The sequence below is a fragment of the Doryrhamphus excisus genome, linkage group LG17 (genome assembly GCF_037039965.1).
Source record: "Doryrhamphus excisus strain RoL-2023G ecotype Guam linkage group LG17, RoL_Dexc_Guam_v1.1, whole genome shotgun sequence".
NCBI lineage: Eukaryota > Metazoa > Chordata > Actinopteri > Syngnathiformes > Syngnathidae > Doryrhamphus > Doryrhamphus excisus.
Genome location: NC_136373.1, coordinates 1,639,342 through 1,667,095, shown reverse-complemented (window position 1 = coordinate 1,667,095; position 27,754 = coordinate 1,639,342). Strand labels below are relative to the sequence as shown.

The window sequence follows — 27,754 nt, the reverse complement described above, 5'->3', positions numbered from 1 at the left end:
TTATCACAGTCAATCGGTTCCAGACCTGCCTGTGATAAGTGAATTTCCACAAAATATGATTTGTATATTTTCATAGTATATTTTCTTCTATGTATGTTTTTTTTTTTAAACATTATTAGAGCCCTCCAGACATGAAATAACACCCCTATGGTCACTTTTATACTCGTCATACCCAATATATTTGGCTGGGTACCTGAAAGACAGACGAACAGATTCAGAATTGAGTTTCAGCTTTGCGTTGGTAATAGCTGCAAAAGTAGCTTTTGTTTTTTTTTTAGGGATTATAGTCCTTGTTCTGAGATCATTCAAACTTGTGATAAAAGTACGTAGTTCCAGGTAGTTTAATACATACATACAGAAAAGTACACTACTGACACCCAGTGACCAGTGTAGAATACTACATTTTTCGAATGCCTTTATTCATCTATTTTAGTTAATTTAGCCATTTGTATACTTCTTTATAAAATCCTTAATTGAATTTAAAAATACGGGAATTTTTTGACTAATAATAGGCCGTATTCAACCATAAAACAGCATTATTTATTAATTAGTATAATTTTGAACAACCATGATTTAGTGAATCAGCAAAATTTGAGGTGCAAAGTGGCGACAATATTTTTGGATGTTTTAACAAAATAAATAAAAAATTACAAATATTATCCTGATAGCGCCGACGAAAACCAAATAAAGGTCAGGAGTTCGATAATAAGGCTGTCGATTTGGTCATTTCGTTTTTATCCATCATTCATGTAAAAATTCTAAATGTGCATATTTAAAAAAAAAAAACAAAAACCTGACAAACCAGGCAAGTAGAGATGTGTTGAATAAATAACAACATGAACAATACAATACAACAATACGACAACATTTAACAACAATAAAATACACATACTGTATATTTTCATATTTGACTGTATAAACCATAAATATAACATGCAGTTCTTTTAACTTAAAACAACCAGGACGTCTTGGACTGAGGTAGGGTGAGGGGGCGGTATCGGGACTGGAACCATGAACCTGTGTGTGTGTGTGTGTGTGTGTGTGTGTGTGGACAAAGTCAGTGTTTGTGCGGCGGTTGAGAACAAGGCTTACAGTATTGGCAATAAAGCTGCAGTGGCCGAGAAACGTGAGTGATTGGTTCATATTTGGGTAGGCATATTTGGGGCGGTCGTCCCGTCAGTGTCCCAGTCGTCCTGCCCAAGACTTCCTGCTGAGCACGCACACGCATGCGGCGTTGATGCGAATGAAACGCCACGCTGTCCGTTCCTTGAAGATAGTCAGGGCGCTTACAAATATGTGCGTGTTTGTACAGTAGGAATTCCAGTGGCGACTGTCGATGCCGAGACAGCCCGAGTTTCCCGATTTGGAACCCTGTTTGCCACCTCGTGCCCCCGTTCTTCCCGCATTTCCTGCCCCGGATCCCCTGCGCGTAGGCGTTCGACAGGTGGTCTCGTAGAAGAACTGCTTCTTCACCACATTGTTGATCGTGACGTTGGGCAGCACGGTCACCTCATTCCCGGCGATATCTGTCGCTCGGGTCATGTTCCCGACCCAAGTGTTGATGCTGTCGCATACTGAGTACTCTCCTCTGTGCATGGTGTGCGCCCCCGCTCGGCGCCTCACTCTTAGCCCCCTCGCTTCGTCCGTGTCGTAGCCGTCACCCTCCAGGGCATCGTGCGAGGGCGGTACCTCACTGAACACGACCCGGGGTGAAGAACGGTACCGTTTCTTGGAGAACAACTTGGGGTCCACGACAGGGACGGAGGGATCGGGTGTGTGCGAGGCCGCCCGATGAGGCCTCTTGGTCCTGTGGTGGCTGGTCCTGTGATGTTCGGCATTCTGGTCCCCCGACGCCGTCGACGTCGTTTGCTGCTGCTGTCCTGCTCTGTGGCTGGCTAACCGGGCGCTCTGGGCCAGTCCGCCTCCCATGTTCAGTACAGCATGGACGCCGATTAGGAGGACCAGGACCAGTGGTGACGACCTCATGGGCACACGTCCTGGAACCCAAACACACAACTAATTAATTTAACGCTACAAAATTTGAATCAAATATAACTCAACTTATTCTTACCTTTTATTCCTAAAGGCTTCTTCAGTTCTAAATTCCTGGTGGAGTCAGAACACACCGAAATAAAGCATTCACCTGGGACCACTTGGGAACATTCTCTCCCCAAAAATTTAACACTGAAAAAGCATTTTGGATTAAAAGCGAAACATTAATCAGATGACTGACTAACAATAGCCACTTGTTATGGAGCACAATAAAATGACAAATAATAAAAACTTAAGAAACCACATATAGTTGGTGGGTAGACAAATTATTTTTTCAGATTAAAACTAACAAAGCATTATTATAGCCCTGTAGACATGACAAAACACGACTATAGTCACATTTATACTCTTTTTATTTACAACATATTGCGCAACTGCAGGGTCTTGAGACACATGCTAACTCGCAAACTAGGGAGCTAGCGACCTAAACGGCAGCCTTCAAGTTATTTCCTTTCAACTTAAATAGCCAAAAACTTACCACTTCCACACGGATAGGGAGGATAACTATTAACAGTTATTTAACCTTTAACATGAACATTAATCAAACGTAATAATTTTTTCTGGGTACATGATACCATACAGCATCCATATCAAACTTGCATGGGCCGCACTAACATTAAACTTTCATATCAAGGCGGGGGGCCTCAAACAAATGTGGCCCGCAGGCCGCATGTTTGAGACCCCTGTATTAGAGAGTCATTGAATGCAACCCGATACAAAAATGATATTTTTTTGTGTGAAAAGAAGATCAAAAAGTAGAATATGTACCTGTGGAATGTGTCCGGTTAAAGTGGGAGCCCCCAGTGGTCTCTAGAGCCAGACCCCAGTGCAGGCCGGGCCCCTCACGCCTGCCATCGGAACCCCCCTCAACCACAGTTCTGCAACACACACAAGCCTGTATTACCGTTTATACAGCGTCATTGCTTAGCATGCAGATTTAGCGTTTAAATGGGATTGAACTGAGCTCGTGTTGTGTTGACTTTGGGTCAGCCGAGGACATTCACAACAAATCTGTGGATGTTCTTGTGGTCACGGATCACTTCACTAAATTAGCACATGCTTTCCCTTGACCGGAGAAAAGACCGCTAAAAGGGTGGCTAAGAAGTATCGGGACCATTTGTTCTGGAATTACCAATTGCTCCCACTCACACCAGGGTGTGAACTTCCAAAGTGAGTGATGCAAAGTCTCACACTTCCCACTTGATCGTCCCATGGGAAACTGTGGCACGGAGCGATTTAACCGCACGCTGAAAAACATGTCAAGGTCTCTGCCACTTTAGTCCTAGCAGAAATGGCCACAGATGATCCAGACTATGACCTTTGTGTTTTATTGCAACACGCATGCGACAACTGGGCTTGGAACTTTTTATCTAATGTTTGCGAGAATCCCGACTCGAAACCGTGGTCTGACTTGAGGTGTCCAACACAAATCAGATGCAAAAGTGAAGAGAAAAAATGAATCTACCTAACAAACATGTTGTCACATGTTTATTTATTTATTTAAAATTTTTATTTATTATTTTTTATTATTCATTCATTCATTCATTTTCTGCCGCTTTTTCCTCACGAGGGTCGCGGGGGGTGCTGGAGCCTATCCCAGCTGTCTTCGGGCGAGAGGCGGGGTACACCCTGGACTGGTGGCCAGCCAATCACAGGGCACATATAGACAAACAACCATTCACACTCACATTCATACCTATGGACAATTTGGAATGTGGGAGGAAACCGGAGTACCCGGAGAAAACCCACGCATGCACGGGGAGAACATGCAAACTCCACACAGAGATGGCCGAGGGTGGGAATTGAATCCTGGTCTCCTAGCTGTGAGGTCTGCGCGCTAACCACTAGACTGCCGTGCCGCCTATTTTTATTATTATTATTATTATTATTATTTTACTATTTGCAGTCACCTTGACTCCTTTTCCACAGAAGCTGCAAGTCCCAGCTGGTGGCAATTAGTTAGTAATTAGTTGGCTCGTCTCAGTTGCTGCTTTATTGTGAATGGTTTGTTGGCGAATGTCCACTTTTATGTTTTGATGCTATCAGCTAGACTGTCTATTTTCTTTGCTTTTTGCCACTTTGGAAGGAGGCTCACCCTATTGTGAGTCACTGCGACTACTTAAAGACTTATTTTTACCTGCATCCTGGGGTCCCAACCATGCCAAGATGTGACACATGTATACCAAAAATGAAAATAAAACGAGACATTTAATCAGACTCTAATCGAACGCACACACTCAGCGTCAGATTTTACCCTCATTACTTCCCGGGAATTGTTACTATTACAAGAAAATGGATCCATCTAGAAAATTGATTGATGGAACGCGCAAGCTAATCTGCTACAGGTGACAACAGGTGGTCATTTGTTGACATTTGTTGCAGGGGCGGTTTCATGAGGTCATCTTTCGCACGCCGCAAATACGGAAGCCCAATTGTATGTCATGTTTCACTTAAGGATTGTGAATGATGGGCAAAATTTCAAAATAAGTGCAGTTCCCAAATTAACTACACTGTTGGAGGCCATGAACCCAGCATATAACTGTAATTATTTATAGTACTTTAGAGTAATAATTGTATGTAAGTTGATTTTTATATTTAAAACATTTAAACAGCCCAGAGGATATTTTTTCTTACATAAAATTTTGGGCAATTTTGAGTGGTTAGCGCGCAGGCCTCACAGCTAGGAGACCCGGGGTTCAATTCCACCCTCTGCTATCTCCTATGTGGAGCTTGCATGTTCACCTCTGATGTACAGGATTACTTCCTCACCCCATCAATGAGTTTTTCAGCTGCTGACAACGTTTTTTGCCCTGCATTCCGCCTAGGCTCAAAACAGGGTCCAGAGAGTTGAGAGTGCCAGCCATTGGGTTAAAAACCTGGACTCTCAACTCGATGTGTGCCGCGTGACTCTTTAGATGTCAGGGAGTGAGGTTTACCAAATGTGTGCTGAACCAGCTGGAATTCATTAAACTCACCCCCCTAAACGTCACTTCCATCCGGGTCACAGCGCCAATGGAAACCGCCTGGTTCAGCCAGCCCGCATTCCGCCCTGGGTTTGAACAAGAGTCCGCAGAATGAGAACTGAGAACTGGTCTGATTTTTTTTTTCAGTTCATTTTATTCTTTCAGATATAAAATATACAAATAGTTTATTTAGATTTAGTTATCCATATTTTCTGGACTATAAGTCGCTCTGGAGTATAAGTCGCACAATGCCAAAAAATGCATAATTAGGTAGAGAAAAACACACATAAGTCGCACTGGAGTAAAAGTCGCATTTTTTGCGGGTTTATTTACCGTATTTTCTAGACTATAAGTCGCTCCAGAGTATAAGTCGCACAAGGCCAAAAATGCATAATTAGGTAGAAAAAAAAAACATACATAAGTCGCATTTTTTGCGGGTTTATTTACCGTATTTTCTGGACTTTAAGTCGCTCCGGAGTATAAGTCGCACAAGGCCAAAAATGCATAATTAGGTAGAAAAAAAAACATACATAAGTCGCATTTTTTGCGGGTTTATTTACCGTATTTTCTGGACTTTAAGTCGCTCCGGAGTATAAGTCGCACAAGGCCAAAAATGCATAATTAGGTAGAAAAAAAAACATACATAAGTCGCATTTTTTGCGGGTTTATTTACTGTATTTTCTGGACTTTAAGTCGCTCCGGAGTATAAGTCGCACAAGGCCAAAAATGCATAATTAGGTAGAAAAAAAAAACATACATAAGTCGCATTTTTTGCGGGTTTATTTACCGTATTTTCTAGACTATAAGTCGCTCCAGAGTATAAGTCGCACAAGGCCAAAAATGCATAATTAGGTAGAAAAAAAAAACATACATAAGTCGCATTTTTTGCGGGTTTATTTACCGTATTTTCTGGACTTTAAGTCGCTCCGGAGTATAAGTCGCACAAGGCCAAAAATGCATAATTAGGTAAAAAAAAAACCATACATAAGTTGCATTTTTTGCGGGTTTATTTACCGTATTTTCTGGACTATAAGTCGCTCCAGAGTATAAGTCGTACAAGGCCAAAAATGCATAATTAGGTAGAAAAAGAAGATACATAAGTTGCATTTTTTGCGGGTTTATTTATCATATTTTCTGGACTATAAGTCGCTCCAGAGTATAAGTCGCACAAGGCCAAAAATGCATAATTAGGTAGGAAAAAATATACATAAGTCGCACTGGAGTATAAGTCGCACAAGGCCAAAAATGCATAATTAGGTAGGAAAAAATATACATAAGTCGCACTGGAGTATAAGTCGCATTTTTTGCGGATAATTAATTTTACAAACTACTTGACCAAAACCAACATTACATCCTAGGTGTAAGATATGCTAACACAATTCTTATTCAGCTACACAAAAAATAAACATGAACAAAAAAGGTGTCCAGTGTTTATGTAACATAAACAGTTTTTTCATTTATAAGTCGCTCTGGAGTATAAGTCCCAGGAACAGCCAACCGATGAAAAAAAGTGCGACTTATAGTCCAGAAAATACAGTAAATGTCATGATTTGAACCATAAATAACCAATTGTTTTTTTTAAATTGTGTATTAACGTTTTTCTCCAAGGAGATTGTTCAGATCAAAGATGGTGGCTCGTGGCATCAGACAGGACCTAATCACATGACCACCGTGACACCAGTGTAGCTGCCTCTTGGCTGAAAATGATGAAAATGAAAAGATGTCTTTCAAAGTTAAGTAGCTTTACCATTTTAGAAGCAGTACATCTGGCTTACAGTCACGTCCATATCTCTGTGACATCACAAAGAGACAGTTTAACCACGCCTTTTGAAACCGAGTGTTTTGAGACATCCCAAACTTCTTTCAGGGCTCACTTCCAAATGCTCAAACGTCATTATCTGATACTTTGGCATCGTTTAACATAAGAATGTAACATTCTAACTACATTTATAGGTCCGAAAAGTGGTAAAAATATAATAGGTCCCCTTTAAAATTCTGTTTGAGACTTTTTTCAAACCAGGGACACAGTGCTGCCTCCACGTGCCCGCCGACTCACGTGAACCACCGAGTTGCACGGGAGTTGCGAGGGACGGTTTAACACCGCTTGCACCAACAAAATGAATACCATTTGTGTAAAAAAGCATTTGTGTCACAAGTGACAAACATGCTATGCTTCGCATTACATTAATACAATCCAGCATAAACAAAGCTTCAATATGGCTTAGTGAGTCAGCCATTTTAAGTCCTTCATTTGGCACAATGGAGGATGTTTATGTCTGTCTGTGGCTCCACCCATCCACCCTTCTGTTTTCTATGCCACTTATCCTCATTTGGGTTTCAGCTGACTTTGGGACTTTTTTTTTGCATGTTTGTCACATTTAAATGTTTGAAAAAAATCAAACTAATGTAATTAGTTCTAAAACACACGAAACAAGCAGACAAAAAAATCGAACACCGTCTGTGACTGATGCACGGTCGTGCCTGCTGTCTTGTTTATTTTATATCTTTATTTTCACTGTATCAAGCACCATTTGGCCTCGCTCTCCTGCTGTCATTGATGTTCTATCTCAGATTGTTTTATGAGAAAGACGAGAATTGCATTTGATGTATTTGACTTTTCCATAGTGGGATTGTAGCTTGGGAATGGAACAGGAATGCTGTCTGCTGACTAAACTTTGGTCAGCATCTACTGCAGGAATGACACACGCATGAGTGATGGCCTACAAATAATATTAATAATAATATTAATATAGGAACAGTGTGCTGAAAACAAATATAGAGTAATAATAAAAAAAAGGTTAGATTCCAAAAGCTATCAAAAGATAGCCTAGTTTACTGCTGAGGTAGTGGAAGTTTCTGACTACAAAACAAGTGATGACAACATCCACTTTTAGGGTAGGACTCATCATTTGACATGTCGAGATCTATTTGTGGTGTGATTTAGAATTTACGACTTTTTTTTTTTTTTTAACAAACTCTCCTCAATGCAATGATCATTTATTGACGGTCCCTAGGATAAACAACAAGTGGCTGTTAAAAACTCCAAACAAACTCTTTAATTTTAGTTTGAACACTGCAAAAAAACAAAAAAAAACATTCTAATCAGTTGATCTAGGTTTAGGGTTTTAGGTTTTAGGGTAATTGATGTGAAACAGACTTTTATGAATATTCAAAATAATGCACCATCAACATGACTACAGTCATGTTATTAAAATAATGATAATTTCTTTCCTTTTCTCGTAAATCATTACCATCTCGTACGGATCTACAAATGTAATGTGGTTACAAAGCACCTGCTAAAAGATGCACGGCGGTAGCGTGTCAACGGTGCCCTTGAGCAAACGTGCACCTCACTTCTGCAGGTGACGACAGCAGCCTCGGATAATGAGAGGGCGTGAAAGTAAGGGTGACAGCTACAATGAGTGATGAAATAGAGTGGGAGTTGAATGTTTTTATTGTGTATTACTTCACTGAGGTGTACTTCCTTCTTCAGTCCGCTACTGGAAATTAATGGTAATGGTTTTATTTCATTTGAACATGCATCAGATTACAATTGAATGCATCACATAATCAGTTCCCAGTTCCACATGTCCAAAAGGAGTAGGAAGAAGCAAAGCTTATTAAATCCTACCCCTCCATCTGGTACTTTTACAATCAGTAACTGTTACATTTGTTCACTTCCTGCTTTCCATAATACAGTTTAAGGTTTTTTATTTTTTAATTACTTTTCAGAGGTCAACATGCTTGCTTTGACACCAACAAGGGTAACAAAGTCAAGGTCAATCGTGACACAAATTTGTGTCATCTCTGCTGAAGTACTGAGGCTTCCTTCCACATTCCAAGGTTATTGGAGACTCTAAATTATCCGTAGAAAATAGATGGATGGGTTACGCAGAAGGGTGGAATATAAGTTTGAACGCTAGCGTCCCCTTTGCAGTACCTAACCATGATTTTATAAATTTTTCCAGAAAAAAGCATAGTACAAAGTAAGTATTTAAGTAATAAAGTGAATCGAAATAGAGGAAATAAAAGTAATACTTGCTTTCAAATTCAAATATGATGTAGTCAATCATACAGGGTCAAGCAAAAATGATCTTATGATCATTGAAATGAGGTTAAATAAAAGGCAAATAAAGTAAAGTAACAAAAAAAAATGTTTTTATTTTGCCATAATGCCATAATGCCATTTTGCGTGTTTCACTGCCAACTTCTGTTGCCAAATAGAAAATGAGTTCTGGGATGGGTTTAGTGGAAAAGCAGTACTCTGGTATTATGTTACAAGATGACCAAATATGAAATATCCCTTAAGCTTACAACCTCCCAGAAAATGACCTTCAGTTCGAGACACAGACACTTGCAAAGCAAAAACTCAGAAAAGTACCATATTCTTTTGATTAGCTGAATATTTATTCATTCATACCCTAGTACGTCGAAATCCTGTGTTGCATACCTCATTTTTTTTCTATGTGCATGTTGGTTTTCTGATCTTTGCAGTAGAACATAATCAGTTACTGCTTCAGAAGTTACAGGTAGATTTGATAAAGTTGTGCCAAGGAATTTACATTCCCGGCAAAATAAGGATCATTTCGATTTTCACCTCAATAAAACTAAAATAATCACATAATGTCTTAGACTATCAGTGTGATGTTTGTTTGCAGTTGTTTTGTCATTCACCGATGTTCTGAGTTACAAATGGACACTAGGGATGAGTTATAAACGTGCATCCGCGGCAGAAAATATGATATGAAAGTTTAATGTCAGTGCAGGCCCGCGCAAGTTTGATATGGATGCTGTATGGTATCATGTACCCAGAAAAAATTATTACGTTTGATTCATGTTCATGTTAAAGGTTAAATAACTGTTAATAGTTATCCTCCCTATCCGTGTGGAAGTGGTAAGTTTTTGGCTATTTAAGTTGAAAGGAAATAACTTGAAGGGTAATGCTTTGTTCATTTTAATCTGAAAAAAATCATTTGTCTACCCACCAACTGTATGTGGTTTCTTAAGTTTTTATTATTTGCCGTTTTATTATTATTATATTTATTTATTACTGATTGATTGATTTTCTTTATTCTTGATCTTATTTTGTGTAGAAAAATAAAAAGTAAGATATTTGTGAACAGTGGAATGTTTTATCAGAACTTTTCTTGTAGAAAATCGGAACCAAAGCAAAGTTTTTTCATTTTTCTGTTTTTAATAAATGCGTTTTTTGGGTTTTTTTTTTGGAAAACCTGATGCGGCCCAGCCTTGCCCAGACCCTAGCTCCAGTGGCCCCCAAGTAAATTGAGTTTGAGACCCCTGGTTTGGAGTATTGACACACGATTAGATCAATCACATATTTATGGAAATTATTATGTTGGCTGATGAGGTTCTGACAAGCAACTAAATTTATGTCCCATAATAAACTCTCTACTTCTGTTTTGGAACCTAGTATAAAAGCTTATAAGACTTTTTCTGGCAATCAGGCAAAACCACAGTCAGAGTACCATGACTGAGCCAAAGTGGCTCCACAAAGCCAGTCTTTGTGCTCCAAGATCCAAGTTGACAAACTCCAACATCCACAATCAGACTTAATTGGTTATCGACTTACTTTGTTGATGTTTTTGCGATACAGCTACTTTAAAAGGGAACTACTTTTACCGGGCTTTTAACTCAACCCTGTAAACTCGCTTCTTCGTTTATCCACTAGCCTATCCCACTCCCGAGGCGTCTCCCTGCACTGACCCGTGACCTCAGAACTGGGAAGAACAATGCCTCGGTTTTCCAGATCCGTGTTTTTACGACCTTGACATTGAACAATCTCTTCATGACAAGTGTTACTTGTAAATCTTTTAGCAAAGCTCTATTTATGACTCCTCTTTGCTGATGAGAATATGAGACCCCAGAGTATGGGTCAGCATGGCCGTGTAACTCGAGCGGTATGCAAATAAGCCAGGAAAGGTGTCAGTCGGAAACAACCACGGTTGGGAAGACGCCGCTGACAATGAAGGGTCGGTAACAACAACAAAAATGAGAGAAGTTCAAAGGAATTGAACGCACCGTGGAGTTTCATTTAGCGTCAACAACTAAATCTCCGTTGCACCTGTTAGCAAAGCTCAGTGCACCAAAAGCACATGTTGCATATTTATTGTCAGGCAATCTGGCAAAGGAAACTCTCCTCTCGATATGAACAACAGATCCCTGGTATTTATGCTATCAGTCTGATTTTAATCACATTTCCAATAAATTTCACTGAATTCATTACACTGTTTTCAGAATTTGTACAGTGAACTTGCTAATTAATGTTAAGCACACGTCATTTTTTCCATGATGCCCAACGTGTGCTGACGTCTAAGGCCGGCAGCACGGGCGTGGCCCCACGCGTAGACCTGAATTAGGTGTGCTATGCGTCAGACATTAGCTTATGTATGCATGCATGGTTTCCTTTCAAAATTACCCTCCGGTGTTGTGGAGCGTTAGACTCCCCCCGATGCTAAATATTTGTGGCCCAGCCTGGACACCACTCATGTTGTGTTATTGCTACGGTTACGGTACATTGTTGTGTACAATAAGTTTATCGTGTACTAAATTAATCAGACAGCCTTTATTATTGTTTATAACATTGACGGGTTAGTGTTTAGGACAGGGGTGGGTAAATATTTTGACTCGTGGGACTTGAGTTAACAGAATATATATTTAACACACACACTATTTTATGCTAATAATTTTCCTTGAATTACCATATTTTTTGGACTACAAGTCGCACAATACCAAAAATGCATCATAGGTAGAAAAATACAAACATAAATTTTTTGCGGGTAATTTCCTTTACACTTTTTTTTAACTACTTGACCAAAACAGATATTACGTCCTCTTGGAAGGCAAATTCTAACAATAATGAATAGGTGTAAGATATGCTAACACAATAGTTATTCAGCTACACAAAAAATACAAACATAAACAGAAAAGGTGTCCAGTGTTTATGTAACATAAATATTTCGCTCTGGAGTATAAGTCGCAGGAACAGCCAACCTATGAAAAAAAGTGCGACTTATAGTCCGGAAAATACAGTATTTGGTAGAAAAATGAATGAATTAATGAATCCTACTTGGTTGCACAGCGGTCGAGTGGTTAGCGCACAGACCTCACAGCTAGGAGACCCGGGTTCAATCCCACCCTCGGCCATCTCTGTGTAGAGCTTGCATGTTCTCCCCGTGCATGCGTGGGTTTTCTCCGGGTACTCCGGTTTCCTCCCACATTCCAAAAACATGCTAGCTTAATTAGCGACTCCAAATTGTGCATAGGTATGAATGTGAGTGTGAATGGTTGTTTGTCTATATGTGCCCTGTGATTGGTTGGCGACCAGTCCAGGGTGTACCTCACTTCTGGTGGAAGCATGTGGCCCTTGGGCCGTAGTTTGCCCACCTCTAATTTCGGCCATAGCCTTCTATTGTTTATGTTTGCCAGTTGCATGTTTACCAAGGTGAAATGACATTTATCCCAATGGCATTAAAGTAATATGTTATATATCATATATATCAACCAAACATAAACAAAACTATGCTCTCCAGCTCCAGATGAGCTTCTCACGACAGCAGGCTTCCAAATCTGATGTTGTCCTCGCTCCTACTGTTTTTGCGATGACAGCCGCGCCGTGCGATCCTGACGACAAAACCAGGCCACTTTCTATTCTGTGTGGTCTCCGCATCGTTCTGTCATCTCTTCCCGTCTGCTTCCGTACTGCTGCTCCCTCGATCCCTCCCCGGACCAGACACATCTCACTCCCCCCCCTCGCGCTGATGCCAACCACCTGTCTGTGTGGGACCTCCATCGCTATCACTGCGTCTGTTAGCGGCCCGCCATGTTTAGTGTGTGAACACGTCTGTTGCCAAAAGAGATAAAACGGCCAATGACCTGCCGATTTACTGAATCTTAACGTAGCTAAGGAATATGGCCGACACACACAAAGAACCATTTTGCCACCTCTTCTGACTGCATGTTATGATATTTTTTTAATTTGACTTATTTATCCGTAAGCTACATTGTGGGTTTCCTACTCAGTAAAAACCAGTACAAATCAATTCCATTTATAATGTGGTCCGTCATACCAGTTTTAGCATCACAGGGACCTCCTGTAACATTTTTAACCCAATGTTTGCCCACCCCTTGCTTCAGCATAGTGTGCATTCCACAGGACATAATCTGAATAAGTGCATAATAAGCGGCTTCGCTTAAAGACTTGGGGCTAAGGCGTGTGTGTGTGTGCGTGTGTGTGTGTGTGTTTGATGCGTATCCAACACAAACACACACAGACTATACAAACCACATTCCTTATTTATCAGTTTTTACTTCATTGTAATTGACCTCCGTTTAAATATACAAACAAATATCATTTTGGTTATTAATTTAATTTTATTGATTTATTATGATAATATTATCTGATGTGGTGAAATGGTAAAAACAAAAAAAAAAAACAATTTTTTTGTGCTCCATTAATAGCAGCCAGATGGTTTCATGTCCGGACAAGCGTTAGCTGAAATGGTATGAAAGTGAGACTTCAGCCAAACAATTAAAAACTAAACAAATTAAGACCACAACAGTTATTCTAGCTGGAATAACAGCCTGGTAATTATCAGGTCCAGCATCCACATGTGGAACAGGCATGTCTGCATATTTAATTGTCATCTCATCAAACGTATACCGACGACACATGAAAAAGTATGCGAATGCATAGAAATAGAAGCATGACCATACAGGAAAATGGATCTCTTTTGATGAAGCGCTTGTCAAATCTGTCAGTTCTGTTGACAGGAAACATGCACTGACAGACAGTACTGGTTTCCTGTGCATACAGAGGACACGTGTCAGGCCCACATGGGTCATACGTGGGGCATGTCGTTTGATTTTGCATGCTCGAAAAAACATATTGTTAGTCTTCCATCGGAACATGTGGTGCTGCACTTCCATCCGCAAGCTAGCATTTTTGGAACAGTTGGAAAGCAACAAAACAAATCCAAGACATTTTATGCTCTGTTGATTCAATTAAGACTGCTGAGATAAACGATTATACGGTCATCCCTTGGTTATCGCCGTTAATTGGTTCCATGAAGTCGGTAATGCATCTTTTTCATGCATTATGGTAATAATGGTAATGGTTTAATTTCATTTGAACATGCATCAGATTCCAATTGAGTGCATCCCATAATCAGTTCCCAGTTCCACATGCCCATCTGGTACTTTTACAATCAGTAACTGTTACATTTGTTCACTTCCTGCTTTCAATTAAATTAAATTAAATTAAATTAAATTAAATTAAATTAAATTAAATTAAATTAAATTAAATTAAATTAAATTAAATTAAATTAAATTAAATTAAATTAAATTAAATTAAATTAAATTAAATTAAATTAAATTAAATTAAATTAAATTAAATTAAATTAAATTAAATTAAATGCAACTCAGGACTGTGAAGCATGTGTGGCAGGATTGTTAAATTAAATTAAATTAAATTAAATTAAATTAAATTAAATTAAATTAAATTAAATTAAATTAAATTAAATTAAATTAAATTAAATTAAATTAAATTAAATTAAATTAAATTAAATTAAATTAAATTAAATTGAAAGCAGGAAGTGAACAAATGTTTTTTTACAAATGTTAATTTAATTTAGGTTTAGTTTACTTTATTTTGCTGTTACATTTGTCCACTTCCTGTTTACTTTACTTTACTTTACTTTACTTTACTTTACTTTACTTTACTTTACTTTACTTTACTTTACTTTACTTTACTTTACTTTACTTTACTTTACTTTACTTTACTTTACTTTACTTTACTTTACTTTACTTTACTTTACTTTTCGATTTTTCTTTGTTGACATTGCGCAAAACTTGTGCGCAGTCTACGGGATCACTGCAGGGACACAATAGACTTTGGTCGACTCGGTTTAATTTGTTTGCACGACAGAAGTTGCTTAAAACTTCACCCTGAATTGCTCCGAGATGTGGTGGAATGAAACAGGCGGAGGCACGCTTTGATGGGCACGTTCGCATTGCAGTCACGGGATCGCATTGTCCTTGCACGCTGGCATGCAGCCCCGCAGACTTTCCACATACTTCACACCTGTTAACGACTAATTTGGTCTTTGTAACGACTAATTGCAAAAGTGTGTGCAAGTGTAAATACGACTTTAGCATGCTACCGAGCTCACTATTTAATTAACTCATTCATTTTCTAAGATGCTTAATTCTCATTCAAGTTGCCTACAATTAATTTATTCTAAAGAACAAGCAAAAACTAAAAAAAACACACGTTCACCTCTGCAGGTTTTCATTGCAACTCCACACTTATAAGGCTTATAACGTCAGCATTGGTGAGGATGAATACACAAGCTTACTTAAGGATGACATCACTTCCTTTTGTCTTGATCCTGCCACACATGCTTTGCAGTCCTGAGCTGCATTTTGTCCCCGTATTCCCTCAACAAAGTTTGAACTTTAACCTTTCACCTCTGCTGATTCCAGACGGAACACCTCAGCTGGTTGACTTTGAACCAGATGTTTTTACCCACAGATACATTACAGCTGTGGTGGACAGAAAAATTGTCTTCTAATTTTACCAAAGAAAAATTAATCATCTAAAATACTACATAAAATACTACTACACCAATATGTCTCCGACTGGAAAATGGCAAAGTTCAGGACAAAATAAGACATTAGGTTATGTCTGAGTAGGAATCACTGCTGTTAAAACTATTACGACTAAAGAAACAGTAAAAACAAAGGTGATGGTTCAATGCCACATGGTGCAAAAAAAAATATAGGCGTGTTATAATCTGCTGACGATCATCCATTGACAGAAATTGTCCGATGCCGATACCAATCAAGTGAATTAATTATAAATTTTTCATAGCCGAGTTCCTCGCCGTGGTGGTAGTTGATAAATAAGATGAATGAAATGATGTCATCCTGAGAAGACACGCAAAATTATCTGACATATTTTTTGGGTTAAATAAAAGGCAAATAAAGTAAAGAAACAAAAAGAATATTATTTTCGAAAAGTACATATAATGTCATTTTGTTTTGTTTCTTTTTCAGTTGCTGCCATGAATTTGACTGGTGAGCATCGCGCTTTTATTGTGGAAACGTTTATCAAAACAAACAAATTTTTAACTTCCGTGCCAGCTCCAAACACCATCTTGTTATGGGTTACCAACTTCAGAGCTGCCGGATCTGCATTGAAACCAAAATCAACCGAAAATCAACAAACATTTTAAAAACATAACGAAACAGAATGACATTATATGTAATTTACTTTACTTTATTTGCCTTTTATTTAACCTACAAATGTGTCGGATCATTTTTCCTGACTCTGTATTTACTGAGTATAATTTTTTTATAAATATCTACATATGCAGTCAGAATTGCATGGGTGACTACATCTTCATCACTATTACAGGCATCACAGTTGTTGAAAATTTAGTAGTAACGTGTGCAGAGGCTGACACGCCATTAGAAAATGTTGCCAGTTTGTTACCAAAAAATAAACATGTATAAAAATGTATTTCATTATATGGCTTAAGATTTGTAACTTTTTATACAGTATAAAATCATTACAATGGCTTCTGTATCTGAATGTAAATATATGTGTGTGTTCTTTGAGGCGCTCAAAGACAACACATGAACCCTTAATTGTACTTCCACCGCCGAATGCTATTGCTATATTTGGCCTTGTGACAACTGTGTAGGCAACCATTTGCAAGATTACTTCAAGCGTACTGTACGTAAACACATGCTTTCCCGTCACTTGGTGCAAAGCTTATATTTGGCGAGTGCGGCCATCGGGTTTTTACATTCCAGACACCGTTAAAACATACGGTAATTACTACTTCTAGTTAAGTTATTAGCAACTTGCATTTTCAGTTTTTAAGTACAGTAAAAATAAAGTATTAGAACATTAGAACTCTGTTTCTCTACATTTATTATTGTGTTTTAGATAAGAACAAAAAAAAAATCTACGCCACTTTATGTATAGAAACCTCCACTGGTTACGTATATTGCATTAGCAACCAAGTAATGTAATGTCGGGCGAGAGGCGGGGTCCACCCTGGACTGGTGGCCAGCCAATCACAGGGCACATATAGACAAACAACCATTCACACTCACATTCATAGCTATGGACAATTTGGAGTCGATAATTAACCTAGCATGTTTTTGGAATGTGGGAGGAAACCGAAGTACCCGGAGAAAACCCACGCATGCAAAGATAGCCGAGGTTGGAATTGAACTCTGGTCGTGATTTAACATTGTCATATTAAAATAACATTTTTAAATTTTAATTTGTTTAATATTTCAACAATTTCTGTTGGAGTTGACTTTTTACCTTTGGATGAATTTCCTCATTATTCAATCTACGGGAAACACAGGAGTTATCCGATAAAGGGTGTCAATCCGACACACAAATATGATTCCTTTCCTCCCCCCTCATCTTTGCGATGCCCCCCTATAAGAAAGCCGCCCATGTGGTCCATAGCTAGAACTGTTTAATGGAATGTGTAATTGTAGCCTTTGGAGATTGCTTAAGGTTGTCTATGGGCCCTGAGGTGAAATAGCTAAACAGCTAATAGTTAAACAGACAGTCCAGGTGTGTTGTCACAGCCCCCCGCCCGACCCCCCAAACCCCCGGTCCAGGTGTCCTATACAACAATATGCAGTCTAGACAACACACAACATTAAATCCTTTGTGTTAAAATAATGGATTTTCTATCTTTAGGACTGAGCACTGAGTTTTTAGATGCGGCTAACTTTTATGGATTATCTCTTGTATTCATATTTGTGATATTTGAGATAAAATATACATTTCAGCACCTTCCCCACAGCCTTTATTTTGGTTGTAGATAACTTGTAAGGATGTACTCCATCTTTAAATACGATCCAGAAAACAGAACCAGAGAGAATCCAAATAACTAAGCTAAGCTATCACCACGTCATCGTCATGGTAACGAGTCAAAATAGATATCGAAATACTGCAGATGGCATTATTAAGATTTTCAGTTTTCTTTGTAAAGTCTGTCTCTCATATACGAGAAACCCAGAGGCATAAGGAAAAGTCAAATTCAGCTTCAAAGGGAAACCCGAGAGGATCATGAATAATCATAGCATCTTTGTCGGCAGTGGAAAACTGTCCATCTGCCTTCCATTCACAAACCAGTTTGTTTGTGTGTTTAATGCAGTGGAGGTTTGAAGAATGGACATAATGTGATCATAAAAGTGGCCCAATAAACAAATATGGGGGATAGAGTAAGCTATTCCATAAGCAATATGAAACAAATAGGATTTGGTCATGAGTGAGGAAACCGAGACTTGCTTACACTTCAAGGTGCTGTCCCGCTTCCAAAGTACACCCTCTTTTCAAAACAATTTGGGGGTCATTGTGTGGTAATGATATTCAGTACATTCAACGATAGCTCATGTTAGCAGCATAAATTTGCCAAATTATTATTAGCTATTCGCTGACAACAAACATAACTAATATAGCCAATTCAAGAAACAATACAAGCAGTTGATGTTTGAAATTAAAAAATAAATTAAATTAAATTAAATTAAATTAAATTAAATTAAATTAAATTAAATTAAATTAAATTAAATTAAATTAAATTAAATTAAATTAAATTAAATTAAATTAAGAAAGCAGGAAGTGAACAAATGTAACAGTTACTGATTGTAAAAATACAATCATCTAAAACATGTGTAGGGCTGCAGCTATCGAATATTCTCCTAATCGAGTAGTCTATGGATTTTTTTTTTTTTTCGAGTAATGGGAAAAAACATTTTTTTGCTTGTTTACAGAACAATAACAAAAAGTTTCTTCTCTCGACATCTGTCATCTAATTTGGTTAGTGAGATAAAGTCACTTGGGAAAACTTTGCTGCAAGTACTGAACGCTGTGTATTTTGAAAAAAAAAATACACAGCGGTAAAAAAAATATATAATAAAACAAGACTGACAGATGATTGGCATGTTTGCTTGAATCACCAACTTCACACAGATCATTAAAAAATACTTAAATTATATATGTTTTACAGATCACTTACACACATACACAGTACACATACAGTCTCGTTATATCGATATCGGTTAAAACGAATTACTACTTATTACAATACTATTTTCATTTCCCGGCAAATTTCTAGTCTTTTATGATATAATTAGCTCCGTTAGTACGATACACGGTTATTATGATAATCCGGTTACTACGATGCCCTTTTCATCTCCCGCCAGCCAATTTGGTCTGCTTATATCGATACAAAAGCAGCTTAAATCAATCTTTGCTTAAGGATTTCAATACCAAAAAAGAACACGGCGAACGGCTGCTTCCAGTCAACTTTATTTTTCACACTTCCACAGGATCGGATATATGGATAGTCCGGTTATATCGGTATTTTTTCCGACTCCTGAGAATATCGATATAACGAGACTTTACTGTATATTGGAATAATAATAACTATAGTAACTTCTAATCAACCCATGTCAATTTCAGACTTAAAATCATGTACAGATGGAAGGCCGACACATTTCCGGTTAAACCACGGAAACTTCCGGTGTATGCCCCGCCCACTCCGAGTACAATTTAGATGGGTGAACGGATACGGATAGTTTTGTACTCGTTCATCCCGAAGAAAAATTCACATATCCAAACAAATTAATTGGCGAATATGTTGACTTTTAAAACGTATGCAGCCCAAGTCTAATGGCAAGTATTTCAAATATGTTGTATAATGTACTTTACAACCACCTTAATTACCTAATTACCGATGCTCTATCCATTGCCTTTACGACATCGGTGTTCATTTCACCACGGGAGATATTTCGTAATACACAAATCGGCATCGGATGATATCTGTGACAGAAATTGAGAGTTGGACAATATCGGGGTTTCGGTTATGAGCAAAAATGCCAATATTAGATATAATATCCCTAATATTAACTCATTCCGTCCCTCTCTGTAGTGGACATTTTTGAAGATTTTGACTGACTTTTCAAGTTCTTGAGCTATATGAACATGGTACAAACCAAAAGAAAGATTAGACTCTTATCTTTCATCAGACAAAAAAGTTGGTTTGAACCTGTTTCTGTTCTTTAGTAATCAGCAGTAGAACATAGGCAAGTTTCAGCAAAGTATCAGGTCTCAACTCAAACTTTCACTTTCACAAATTTAGCCCAATCTATTTAGCCAAAATGTCTAAACAACAATGCCACAACATAAACAACACAAAAATGTAAGGGACGGGACCATGTGGACCATCCACCTTGTGGATATTTTTTTGGCTTAAAACTGCACTAAACGTGCTGTCTTCTCTTGTAAAGTTAAATAATTTCTCGCGTAAACAAACATAAAAGACGTATAAATACATCTTTGGTCGCGAGACAAGCTACAGTGATATTATTATTGTAGCAGCTAACATGAAAAACTATATTTATCTTTCGCTCGGTGCTCGTCTCAGCATCAGTCACAGTCAGAACAGGCTTTCAATTTTGCTTGAGGTCTGCATTACACTCCTACATTCCAGTATGCACCTTGCAATCTTAAACCTGTTTCATAATGTAAATGGTGCAGCTGGCACGGTCGTGCATCAGTCACAAACAGTGTTTTTTTTCATATGCTTTTCATATGCTTTTTAAAATAAAATAAAATAAAATAAAATAAAATAAAATAAAATAAAATAAAATAAAATAAAATAAAATAAGTCACACCTTTTTCTGGTTAAACCCCACCCACGTCCTGCCACTCCAAGTATGCCTACAGATACAGATAATTTAGATGGGTCAACAGATACAGATACAGATACAGATACAGATACAGATACAGATACAGATAGCGGTGTACTGGTTCATCCCATATTTCAACAGCATGTTTAGAATAAAATATAGCACCGTGTACATAAATCATGTATATACCTGTTAGATTTCAAAGTCAGTCAGTCAGTAAGCGTTCCCGTGGCTCTGATGTCACTCAATAGTACTTTTTTTTTTGAGTGAAAACCGGCCAAAGAAAAAGAAGAGGTACATTATTATAAAAGGCTGTACTGTGAATATACACATAGACAAAAATGACATGTCATGTAAGGTCTATGGCTGGACTGTAGTAGCTTTCTCGTGCAACTTCCTCTCAAACCCTGAAAGCACACGCTAGCAGCTCATAAAAAAAAAACTAAAAAGCACCGCATTCCCTCAAGAGAACTTGTTGCCTTGATTTTTGATGAAATACTTATTATGTATAATACATGTCCACACCGAGTACTATTGGGAGTGGTCGGAGTAAGCGTCCTGTTTGTGGATGTACAGTAAATTTGCGTCCCGGGTGACATTCCTCTCCTGTCAATGCCAGAAAGGAATTCCCTGGTAGGAGTGGCAGGCATGAAGTCTCGCCGCCGCCGCGCACGCACTTTGTATATACACACACAGAAAAGTACACCTAAATATACCTGCCAATATATAAACAATAACCATCGGCACAGGCACTGCAACTCGTCCCCACCCAGACTAGCATGGAGGTGAACCTTAGCGGCATATTTCAGGTTGGACATTGGAGCTCATCACAATCTACAAGGCCTTTGAGGATTGTGTAACATGAGCAGAGAGACAGACAGAAACAGAGGGGGAGAGACAGACAGATAGACGGAGAGAAAAGGTAACCTGATGTCTTAGTGGATTTCATAAAACTAAAACATGTTCTCATTGAAGTTTTGGAGAACCGCTTTTGCTTTGGTCTTCAGCGACTCTATTGACTCTATTCTCGAACTTCGGTTGGAGAAACTATTCCAAATCTGACAAAAAAAAATAAATAAATTCATAGTTTTTCCAAATTGTGTGACTGATGCACATCCGTTCCCCTCAGCAGCAGCAAACCATTGTAACTGTTCCTAGCCTCAACGCATCATAACAGGTGTTCACAACATCTCCAGTATCCACATCACACTTCTATTTAGAAGATAAACTCACCAATGTGCCGGGTTGCTCCTTCTTCTCTTGTCCCCCCCCCCACCACACACTGAGTCAAAACGTCCACAGTAAGTCTCGGGTATATTCCACCAAACAGGGAATTAATCTCCCAAAAGTCCAGATTCCACTCCCGGTTTGAAAGCTGTGCATCCAAGTCTGTCTTGTCTCCCTCCCACACAGTCTTTGGAAAATGGATTGTTCTAAAACTTTTAGTAACAGGAGTCCCGAGGCTGCTCCCTCCCTTTTGGTGTTGCTGCCTGCAGGTCCTAGTGCCGACCTCGCCCATGTGCTCCCACATGGAGATGAAAAAAAACAACCAACTGCATCATTTTGCATTAGTTTTTTTTATATTAATATTAATATTATAATAAAATAAAAATATTAATATTATAAAATACTATATAATATAAAATATTAATATTTGTATATATTTTTTCTTTTTTAAAAAACAAAACGTTAACAGCAATACAAACACACTCAAAAGAAAAAGGGGGCACTGGACATACAAACACTAGTTTGAGGCCCCCGCCTTGATATGAAAGTTTAATGTTTAGTGCGGCCCGCGCAAGTTTGATATGGATGCTGTATGGTATCATGTACCCAGAAAAAATTATTACGTTGGATTCATGTTCATGTTAAAGGTTAAATAACTGTTAATAGTTATCCTCCCTATCCGTGTGGAAGTGGTAAGTTTTTGGCTATATGAAAATATTGAATCATACATTGCGGAAATTCACTTATCACAGTCAGGTTTGGGGTCATTTTGCCGCGATAAACGAGGGACCACTGTAAGTCCCCTCGGTCTCGCAGTACTGTAGTGCAGGGGTCTCAAACACGCGGCGTGCTGGCCAAATGTGGCCCACAGGACACTAGTTTGAGGCCCCCACCTTGATATGAAATGGATGCTGTATGGTATCATGTACCCAGAAAAAATTATTACGTTTGATTCATGTTCATGTTAAAGGTTAAATAACTGTTAATAGTTATCCTCCTTATCCGTGTGGAAGTGGTAAGTTTTGGGCTATTTAAGTTGAAAGGAAATAACTTGAAGGCTACCGTTTAGGTGGCTAGCTCTCTAGTTTGCGAGTTAGCATGTGTCTCAAGACCCTGCAGTTGCGCAATATGTTGTAAATAAAAAGAGTATAAATGTGACTATAGTCGTGTTTTGTCATGTCTACAGGGCTCTAATAATGCTTTGTTCATTTTAATGTGAAAAAAATTATTTGTCTACCCACCAACTATATGTGGTTTCTTAAGTTTTTATTATTTGCCGTTTTATTAATATTATTATATTTATTTATTACTGATTGATTGATTTTATTCTTGATTTGTTTATTTATTTTTCATGTTATTTTGTGCAGAAAAATAAAAATTAAGATATTTGAGAACAGTGGAATGTTTTATCAGAGCTTTTATTGTAGAAAATCGGAACCAAAGCACTGAAAAAGTTTGTATATTTTTATGTTTTTAATAAATGCGTTTTGTTTTTTTTTGGAAAACCTGATGCGGCCCAGCCTTGCCCAGACCCTAGCTCCAGCGGCCCCTAGGTATATTGAGTTTGAGATCCCTGCTGTACGGAGAAGCTAACTAGAAGCTAACCAGAAGCTAACCAGAAGCTAACCCATACTTAAAGACTGCAGATAGCAACAGAAAGAGTACCAAGATATCTTTTAAACTGAGTGCAACAATGACAATTTTTCCTACTTTCCTCACATATCTTCTCTCTGATCCGAACCACATTGCTGTCCCGGGCCCTTGGTGCTGGGCGGACAGTCGTCCCACCCCTTTTTTTTCATGTCAGACTGAAGAAAAAAAAGTGAAAAAATCAAAGAAAGGATGGATTGTGTATCACTGTCATTCTTTTCTCCTCCCCTTGGGAGCGTTGAATTCCTTGACTCTGACTTGATGTGTTGACGCCGTTTTGGTGTTAATTCGAAAACTTTATCGAGTCGACAGCGGAAGAAATAACACAGGTGTTAAGTGGATCTGTGTTGAAGAATGTTGACCCACTGGTGTGTCGGTTGTATGCGTGCAGGCGAGTCCCTGGTTTGACTTGGCCCTTGTTATCGGGTCTGAGGCTGAAAGGGGAAACCCCAAGATGATAGACTTTGACCTCGCACTCGACTCCGAGGTCGTTTTAGGGTGAGAAATGCTGAGGAGGGGGTGGGCACTTTGGACTCTCAGGGCAGCAAGAAGGTCAGGAGTGTGCTAAAATTCTCAGATTTCACACTTTGTGTTAGCGGGACTGCTTGAGATGATCGGTTTGACCTTGTTGGAGAACGGTAGATGGTGCGTTCAATGGCCGTAAAAAAAAAATAAAAGTAGGACAAATCACAGCTTGCATTAAACATTGAAAAACTGTGGGATTTCTGATTCATTGTTAATCTATTAGATTTCTATGTATTTCAATATGTTTTAAATGAAAATTAAATTAAATTAAATTTTCAATAAATGTTATGACTATTGCCCTGCGTTTTAGGTATTTTTCATTTGTACATTTCATGAAGGTACATTAAGAAAAAACTTTAATAATAACCTTTCTGTATGTTCCCAAATAGGCGTTTTTACTTACAAACATCAATAATTTAAAACTTGTATCATAAATAAACAAATCTTATTTTGATAAGATTTTTTATTTTTGGTAATAAAAAAAAGTCGTTTGTGGGCGACTTTAATAGCTAATATGCTAATAATTAAAACAATATGTTCAGTTCCGAATGTTCCATAATTCCGAAATTGATATCTCTTAATAATTATAATCATAATAATAATTAATAATAATTATAAATATAATAATTATAATAATTATTAATAATAATTATAATCTTTATGCTTATAATAATTATAATCATTATAATTTCAAAATATTATTATTTTTATTAATTATTAAAAAATAACAAAAAATATTATTTATATTATAAATATAATTATAATAATTATAATTATAATTAATTAATAATTATATAAAAATATGAAATGAATAATAATAATTATAATTAATTATTACATAATTTTATAACTTAAGTAATATAACTAACTTATTTATTATTTATTATTAGGGAAAAGTTATACATTTCTAAAGCTTTGGGACTCCAGCCAACCACAGTGAGAGGCATTATCCACAAATGGCGAAAACGTAGAACAGTGGCTTGTGATATTGTATCATTAATTATTATTGTTACAGTATGAAAGCGAGACCAATGTATCGAACCGTTTGATACAGATATATTTATTATTGAATACATTTATTATTGAATTAATATTACATTCTCCTAGCTAAGTGATCAGGCTTCATCCAGTTATTGAATGATCGTCTTTTCCATCCATTTTCCCGCTTCAATGATGTAGCATCACCTGCGCCGTACACCCCCGCTTTGTTTGCATAGCGCATGTGTGACTTCCTGCGCATTGTAGGGCTTGTAGGCCAACGTCCTCCTACACCCTCGTTGGTGGCTTTAGTGCTGACGAACCGAGAGGCCTCATCACTCATTGACTCCACTGTACTCTTCCTCCCACGGGCTCACTCTGCAGAATCCCGCTATTGTCCTGCCAAGGACGGCCTGTGGCACCAACACGCTAGCGTACGGCCCTGACAACGCTGTCACGCACTGTGGCGAGTATGCGCTCATGCAGAAGACATTACCTGACGATGTTTTTTGGTTGAATTCATTGTTTATTAAACCTTAAATCACTAGTGTATTAATATTGTCGGATGTTTGAATTAACATTTAATTTAAGAAAATGTTGAATTAACCACAATTTTCTTTTTTGGGCTCAAGCCAACATTCACGTCTTTTCCCTTGCACACATTTTTCAAAGTTACTGTTACTTTTTTTCTTTGTTCACACCCTTCCTTTTCGTTATAACACGCCCTCTAATGTCTTTTGTCATTAGTTCTGGTCATTACCGTGTAAACAGTAAACAGAACTAAAGTAGCCTTCAAAGACTATCTAAAAAAAGTCCTTCTAGACCAGGGGTCTCAAACCTGGGGGCCACTGGAGCTAGGTTCCGGGTGAAGCCGAGCCGCATCAGGTTTTTAAAAACAAAAAAAACAAAACGCATTTATTAAAAACTGAAAAAAAATCAATAAAAAAACTATCTTCAATGCTTTTGCTTTTGCTATACCCTACACTTTTTCAGTACTTTGGTACTTTGGTTTTCCACACCAAAATATCTGATAAAATATTCCACTGTTCTCAAATATCTTAATTTTTATTTTTCTATACACAAAATAAGATAAAAAAAAAATTAAGAATAAAGACAATAAATCAATCAATCAGTAATAAATAAGTTAAATAATAATAAAACAGCAAATAAGAAAAACGTAAGAAACCACATACAGTTGGTAGAGAAATTATTTTTTTCAGATTCAAATGTACAGTATTAACACTTATTTAACCTTTAACATGAACATTAATGAAACTTAATAATTTTACCCAATTAGCAAGTTAGCATCGTACTCGGTTCCGTCTGGGAGCGGCGTCGTAACTTTAACAACATGTTTTAATAAGATGCTTTATCTCGACGTGTATTTTTCCGTTTTTATTCCAAATCATTTCCTGCATTTATTTGTACCCGGCGTCATATAAGCCTTTAGCTTCATTGCTAATCCAAAGCAAAAAAAAAAAACAGGGGGGGTAACAGGGTATAGGGTAACAGTACGGGCGGGGGCAAAATCATGTTAATTGTGTCCGGTATGCACGCAGCTTTAAGCTAAGTCATTTCAACATTAAACTATGGTATCAAGGTGGGGGGCCTCAAAGTAGCTTCTCGCGGGCCGCATTTGGCCCGCGGGCCGCAAGTTTGAGACCTCTATTCTAGCGCTCCTAGTACCAGGACTAGAGCACATCAAACATTTTGCAGCTCCATAAATATCCCGGTTTTATTGAAACACAGTGCCAAGACTGCTCCCCTTGGATTTTAAACATTCCGACTTGGTTGCAGCGCCAGATAATACGAAAAGTGGGATTACGTGTAAACGGGTAGACGATACGAGTAGAAAGTACTTGTGAGAACTAAGTTCCAGGAGACACCTGGGAGATGAACAAAGCAGCAGCTGGTGAGGCTTTGCGTCAAGAAACGTCTTTGCGATTCTTTGTCAGGGGTTCAACGGTGTCAGGGTTTGAACGCTTACATATACAATGGCACCCGGGAATTGACACTTGTGTACACATACACACGGATGCCTTCTTATGTTGGAATGGAAAGGAGATCCAATGCATCTGTATCACCTTGGAGCACTTTATTGCAGTACTGTTTTTATATATTAAGTTATGAAGAATTATTAGAGTCACACTGAAAAAAATATGACTGGAAAATCGGAATTGTTTCAATATTTTGTCAGAGTTTTGACCCAATAACAACACCATCATCAGTTATTAATGTTGCAATATCCTTAACTAAATAATGACTATAATGGTGTAATATATTATCCATAATTACTGCTGGTAATTTTTTTTTCTTTTTCAACTTTGCCCTTTTGCCTCGTTGTGAAAAAACTTAAGAAACCACATATAGTTGGTGGGTAGACAAATGATTTTTTCAGATTAAAATGAACAAAGCATTATTAGAGCCCTGTAGACATGACAAAACACGACTATAGTCACATTTATACTCTTTTTATTTACAACATATTGCGCAACTGCGGGGTCTTGGGACACATGCTAACTCGCAAACTAGAGAGCTAGCGACCTAAACGGTAGCCTTCAAGTTATTTCCTCTCAACTTAAATAGCCAAAAACTTACCACTTCCACACGGATAG

The 27,754-nt window shown here is 37.9% G+C and overlaps 1 protein-coding gene across 3 annotated transcripts; it reads right to left on the bottom strand.

Annotated features, from left to right (window-relative positions):
* Nucleotides 1–419: 419 nt before the first annotated feature.
* On the bottom strand, nucleotides 420–22,158 carry ngfa (nerve growth factor a (beta polypeptide)). Of its 3 annotated transcripts, XM_078797862.1 has the most exons (5): nucleotides 21,993–22,158; nucleotides 5,028–5,101; nucleotides 2,821–2,930; nucleotides 2,072–2,106; nucleotides 420–1,997 (listed from the first exon to the last, which is right to left on the bottom strand). In XM_078797862.1, the coding sequence occupies exon 5, from the start codon at nucleotides 1,984–1,986 to the stop codon at nucleotides 1,177–1,179; it is 810 nt and encodes a 269-aa protein (XP_078653988.1). In that variant the 5' UTR covers nucleotides 1,987–1,997; nucleotides 2,072–2,106; nucleotides 2,821–2,930; nucleotides 5,028–5,101; nucleotides 21,993–22,158; the 3' UTR covers nucleotides 420–1,176. The 3 variants fall into 3 exon arrangements, with proteins under 3 accessions (XP_078653988.1, XP_078653989.1, XP_057939774.1); XM_078797863.1 differs by lacking the exons at nucleotides 5,028–5,101; nucleotides 21,993–22,158 and having other exon boundaries at nucleotides 2,821–3,085; XM_058083791.2 differs by lacking the exons at nucleotides 2,821–2,930; nucleotides 5,028–5,101; nucleotides 21,993–22,158 and having other exon boundaries at nucleotides 2,072–2,491.
* Nucleotides 22,159–27,754: the final 5,596 nt, after the last annotated feature.